General features: G+C 29.4%; 1 protein-coding gene across 1 annotated transcript in view; it reads right to left on the reverse strand.

The window, feature by feature from the left end:
- Positions 1–2,632, reverse strand: part of LOC110103673 (protein NRT1/ PTR FAMILY 2.11) — a 22,611-nt gene extending 19,979 nt beyond the window's left edge. The window contains exons 1-3 of the mRNA XM_020832474.2: positions 2,436–2,632; positions 693–910; positions 4–569 (exon numbers count right to left, since the gene is read on the reverse strand). Of these exons, the coding sequence (XP_020688133.2) occupies positions 4–569; positions 693–910; positions 2,436–2,580 (929 nt within the window). The 5' untranslated portion in view covers positions 2,581–2,632. The remainder of the gene's footprint in view (positions 1–3; positions 570–692; positions 911–2,435) is intronic.
- Positions 2,633–6,671: the final 4,039 nt, after the last annotated feature.

Genomic DNA, 6,671 nt, shown 5'->3' on the forward strand with positions numbered 1-6,671 from the left:
TACCTGAATTGATCAGTATGTGGAAGCTTGGATCTGATTGTACTATCAACAGTAGGGGGATTGAAGAGAGATTGAAACTGATTCTGATCAGAAAGCTTCAATTTTCGCTTCCTGTAAGCTGCCGTTAGAACCCGAGCCACATTACTCAAAGGGCTGCCTTCTGGCTTGACCCTCACATAGAGATTAGTCCCCAGGAAAAAGAAAGCACAGGAAAAGAACATAAGCACAGCTGGGATGCCTAAGCCAAGAGTCCAGCTTATATTGCTCTGAATATAGATGATGAAAGTGCAGGATATCATCATGGCAACAGTGAATGTGAAATAATACCAATTGAAGAAGCTATTGATTCCTCTTCTTCCTGAATCTGTTTGAGGATTGAATTGGTCTGCACCAAATGCAAGGTTACAGGGACGAATTCCGCCGGCGCCGATCACCAGAAATAAGAATGAAAGATATAAAACAGTTAGTTGAATTGGCGAGGCATCTGGGCATTCTTCACCATTGATGTTGTTGCAGGGTGTTGGGTGAAGCTTTTTTATTGCAGCTGTAAGTGTCAGGATGAACATTCCCTGTAATACAAGATGAAAATTATGAGTTGAGAAACAAATTTCTTCCAATCATAATTAGAGTAGAAAATAAAGAGAGTAAAACTAAATTAAAGGCTTTAATGAAAGTAATTAACGAATTAATACCAGAAGAGAGGAAATTGAAGCAAAGGCAAGAGTGTAGTATCGGCCGAGATAAGTATCAGAGAGAAAGGCTCCCAATATCGGAGCCAGATTTGTTGTGCCATTGAAGATCTGTAGGAGAGCTGTAGCTGCTACACTCTTCATGTGGAAGATCGTCGTCAGATATACTAACAGATTTGAAGCTGTACCCAACGTTCCCAGCTTCTCAAATGTCTCATTTCCTACATAAAATATATCATTTAATCTAATCATTGTACTAACCACTTAATTAAGCTTAATTGTATCCATAATCTTATGTTAATGATATTTGATCATCCCAACCGTTTACTCATCATCATGAGCTGCAGCTGGGTCATGAAAATATTGTGAAGGAAGATGTACTGCTTGAGTTGTTTCCCTTATCATTTTTTTGAGATAATGACTAAAATGACCCTGACTCTTTATAAAGGATAAAAAATATTTCCGACTATATAAAAGTCTTATTTTTAGTCCTTTGACTTTTTATATAGGGACTTAAATGATTCTACAAAATGATTAATTTTGTCTCTATTTAAAAAATCTAGAAATAAAATTAGAATTTTTTATATAGTCGGAGATTATTTTGATCATTTTGAAAAAAATAAGGATCAATTTGATTAATTTCTCATTTTGAGATAATGATCAAAATGGTTAAGTGACTCTTATTATTTTTTGTATTATTTACAATATTAGGAGTTTATTATTTTGTTAAAAATAGGAAAAATTAAACTTGACAAATTTGTTGGAATTAATTTTTTAATTATGGATTTGTTTTGATAATATTATAATTAAAGAGTTGGTTCATTATGATGACTCAAAATTTATCCTAAAAATTATTATTAGAATCTTAAGTTAAAAATTGGATTAAATATTATGTTTTTATTTGATTTATATCTTTGATATTATTATTAAATGCATAATTTCAGTCCGTTTTTTTAATGTGACATAGTTTCTCTCATGTGATCAAAAGTTTTAGTCATATATTTCTATAGATTAATTAATATAATTTGGTCATAAATATTTTGAAATTAAAAAAAAAATTAAAATAAAAAATAAAAAATTAAAATTAAATTGAGACTAAATTAATTTATCTAAAAAAGATATGAATGGTTATTAAAAATCTAGCTACTTTAGTTTAAAAATCCCAAATCCCAATGGGAACTAAAAATTTTAATTTTATCATAAATTTTTCATTAAAGGATTTAAAAATTAAATAAAATGGTATAAAAAGTACTTTTGGTGGAATCTTTAAAGAAAAAGCTGTTAAAACTTAGAAATGATTGGAAAGTAAAAGCAATTTTCCTGTCAAAGTTCAAATTGAAAACAGACGAAGGGTTTATTTGGGACGGCTTTTTTATTGCTTTTTAAAACGGAGTTTTAGTACAAATTTTTTTATTTTTGTACTAAAACTCCATTTTAGAAAGCAATAAAAAAGCCGTCCCAAACGAAGCCGAAATCTTCAACACAAAGTTCTTCAGAAAAAAAATATTTTCTGAAATTTCAATATACAGTTTTGTGTCAATTTTTTCAACAAATTAAGAATCTCTCTCTCTCTCTCTATATATATATATAATATTTTTTTCTGAAAATTTTTTAACATATTTTACACACATCATACTCTTTTCATTCATATCATTCACATAAATTATATGTAAAAATATATAAAATTTGAAAAAAAAAACATGATTTATTATTACTAAAAATGATGAAATTAATGAATATATATACCTATGACATAAGGCATAGCCTTCCATCCTCTGTACTCCACCACAGGCTCATCTTCCCCTCCATCTTTCTCTCCTTCCATGGCTACAAACTTCTCAGGATCAGCTCTGTTCTCTCTCTTCTCTGCCATTTCTAGCTTTGAAGCCATACCTGATCTCTCTCTCTCTCTCTCCAGATATCTCTCTAGCTGGATCTCAGTACTATCGAGTCCATCTCTATTCTCTTCTTAACATGTCTTCACTATATATAAGACAAGGAGCAGTAAAGAGACTAGAGAGAGAGAGAAAAGAGGAACACAGGAGAGTAATAATTGAGCACGAATTACTCGTACTGTTTGTAGACGTGGAGCGACGTAGATGACTAAGATACTAAGATATATCTAGCTGGCTGACTCTTATGTGAATGACGCACCTCTTAGTCGGCCATGTTTCGGCCGACTCACCGAGCGAAATGGACGGTTCGATCGAAGGCATCTTCACGAATTTTGACGTACGAATTTGGACTCTTGGTTATATATTTACAGAGGCGTATGAATGATTGATCCCATGTAATAATTGTTTTGTGAAGAATTTTCGTGGAAAGTATCATTTGTATGGTCCCATCTCTTAATACTTGAGATTAGTGTAATATCTTAATCAAAATTAATTAAGATTATTTTTAATTATTAAGTTTTTTTAATATGAGTATAGCATAAAAGTCTCATAAAGAAGAAATATGCATGCAAAGTATCATTTGTATGGTCCCATCTCTTAATACTTGAGATTAGTGTAATATCTTAATCAAAATTAATTAAGATTATTTTTAATTATTAAGTTTTTTTAATATGAGTATAGCATAAAAGTTCTCATAAAGAAGAAATAAAATTTTTAATGTTTGCATTATTTATGATTATAAAATTATGGAGGGAATATATGCATAATGAGGGTATTTTATTAATGTGTACCATTATCGAAAAGTAGGATTACTGCAGCACAATTTTTGACTTATCATGACGGTTATACTCGTCACTAATTTCTTCGATGTGGTTTTAAAACCGCTGCACTACCCCGCTTTAATTATAATGCGCTGCAACGACATTCCACAGCGGTTAAGGACCGGCGGGGTAGAATATTTAACGAAGTGCTTTATTTAGAAATTGTTATAACCGGCACAAACATATAGATTTGCAGCGGTCATAACCTCCACAAATATATTCAATATAAGCTGGTTTTGGCGGTGGTTTTCAAACCGCCCCTAACAGCTGCTGTGAAAAATCATATTTTTTAATAGTGCATGTTATCTTGCAAATTCAAAATTATCAAACAAATAAATTTTAAATTACACATAAACCAATACTTACTATTTGACATTTGCAGCTTGCTCTCTTAAATTGAGTGAAAAAAAAAAAGGTTTAGGATCGAGATATATGCCTAGCTCTTTAAGTTCAACTTAGGTGTAACACAATAATTTATTCGTGATCTATAAGAAAATTAATTATTTTCATTTCATGATCTCATAAAAATAATAACAAAAATAGAAAAAAAAATCTTATAATTTTATAAATATCTCGCAACATAAAAAAGAAATCTATTGTTTCAAAACGGCTGTGGAGCACCTTTGCAGCTAACAGTAACTACGATAGTCTTACAGCGATTTCATAACTGCTAAACTATTTTTGTGGTGATTAAAACCGCTACCGCAACCTATATTAAATGCTGTACATGTCTTATTAACAATTTTACATTTTTTTTTTTTGAAAAAAATGCATTATTTTTAATACAAATATGAAAAGTATTTCAAGCATCTTAAAAAAAAGCTATTAATTAGGCATCTCCCTTAATTTTAAAACTTTTGATTCAATTATTGCATTGTTAATTAATTTATTTTAGAAATGTGAGTGTTCTCAAATGGTGGAAACATGATATTGTGTAGATCTTTATCTCTGCCTCTACATACATCTATGAGCTTAGAGGCTCTAATTTACAAGCTAAATTCACCTAATTTTGACTCTTTTTCATGCCAACTCTTCATGACTTACCAAACAAGCTCAACTCCATCTAGAACATAATGATTGAAAGCATTAATTTCTCTCTAATAGATTGTTTTTGTTGAAGTATGTGATCCATATATTCTAAAAAATACATTTATGAATGTATCACTTTTCCATTATTTAACTAATTACTTTCTATTTATACTTCATTTGGGACGGATTTTTTACTGCTTCTTAAAGCAGCTTCCTTATACAAAAGTTTTAAATGTACTAAAAAGCTGCTTTAAGAAGCAGTATAAAGCTATCCCAAATAAGCCTCAGTATTATCTTTTTCACATGATATTTATATGATAACTTATTGATTTTTTAAAATTATAACATTAAGTTCTCCTATAATTTTCCTCCTATATAAATTGATTATTATGTTTTATAGTATTTAGTTGTGGTAGGAAAGAAGTAAACTTAACTTTATGCTACAAAAGCACTAATTAAGGAACAAGTAAGAAGAAATATAGAAAAATTGCAAAAGAAATCTAAAACCTAAAAAACAGATACATAAAGCTTTTAAGGTTTGACTTAAGTAGAGTAACATTTGCTAAAGAAAGGGATTTGATCATTAATAAAAAAACTATGTATAATAAAAGAATAATCACATGTCATTCTCAAAATTTGAGTATATCTCACTCAAAAGAAAAAAGAGTAAACTTAGAACTAATGATAAATAATGACTAAAGAATATTAAATAGATTAAAAAAACAAACAGTACTTCAAAGGTTTCTTAAATTATTGAAAAGATACATTGAATTCATGGAAATAAATTTGTGATTTTCATCTTATTCTATATCATTTTCTATAGTATTCTCTATATCTAATATGAATTTTTAAATCTTCGTCATGAGGCTCAAGGTTGCATTATGCTTCCATAGCAATTAAGCCTCCATGACATAATTAATATAGCCATTAATCTATTGAAAAATATCAATCTAATTAATGCAAAATCACCTTAATTATTTCTAGGATTTAACTCAAATAGCAAGATATCTCATCATGTAATTCATGTATAAATATTAAGTCAATTCATAATAAATTATCATATTCATTACTATGATTTCATATAAGTTTCTTGATATTTCCTTCACCATGTGATTATGCATGAATCTTGAGTCAATCATGATAAATTTCTCTTTTGATTTTATAATTTGAGAGAACTTAAATCTATTATATGACTCATTATCTCTAAGCAGAGTATTCTAAGCTCTTAAATATTTGAAGGGCTTAATGCACATAAAATCATTAGGCTTAAATATTGTATGAGCCAAATATCCACGAGTGACCTCTGTAGCATAAATATTGCACTCAAATATAATATAATTGAACCTATTCGAATATCCAACCTTAATTTTCATTTTACCTTAAAGTAGATGTCTCTTGATTTTGAATCTAAAATAATATGATCTAACATTCAACTTGACTTCACAATGCATGAGTAATTGATACATAATAGGACCAATTATAAGATCATAAATAAAATAACACCACATTGCATAAGAAGTGTAAGAATTCATTTTTTTAAATGCAAGGAGGTTGTTTATATGAAGCTTTGGCTGCCTTTTTTTAGGGTAAATTGAAGAAGCACTTCACAATTTAAGGAGACAATTCCATTTACTATGCTTAGACCTACTCAGTTTTTAATAATTGTTTTTATTACTTTGCTATTTTATTGAAACTTGCAATTTAACTCCTTAGCATTTTAAGAGATTGCTTTAATTTTTTTGTTATAAATATATTTAATATTATTCCAAGAAGACTATTATTATATTTGAAAATTTTTGGTGGTAGCTCTCTCTTCTCTTGAATGGCTTGTTGGCTTCTCCTTGGCCAAATTCATTAAATAAGGATTTTGTATCATCTTAATTAATTTAAACCCTAATTATAGGCCTCTTGGTCACCTTTCTCTCTACTACAGCCTAAAACCTTACCATTTGACTATCTCATTCTCTCTCTTTTCTTAAAGCCTAGGTCTAGCATCTCTAAACATTTATTGCTTTCTTTATATTAGAAACCCTATAATCATTTTAATCTACCTTCCCTTTTTCATGAATTTTAATTCCCAAAGAAAGCTCTCATCCAACCTAAACTCATTGCATAAACCTTAGCTTTAACCACTTTGTCTCTTCCCCACCCTAAGTCCATAAATTTAGCCAAGATTTATCCTACTCTTACTCATAACTCTTTTTTCCCAAAGGAAAAAATAGCCCTAACAATTCCAT

The sequence above is a fragment of the Dendrobium catenatum genome, unplaced genomic scaffold, assembly GCF_001605985.2.
Source record: "Dendrobium catenatum unplaced genomic scaffold, ASM160598v2 fragScaff_scaffold_1463, whole genome shotgun sequence".
Classification (NCBI taxonomy): Eukaryota; Viridiplantae; Streptophyta; class Magnoliopsida; order Asparagales; family Orchidaceae; genus Dendrobium; species Dendrobium catenatum.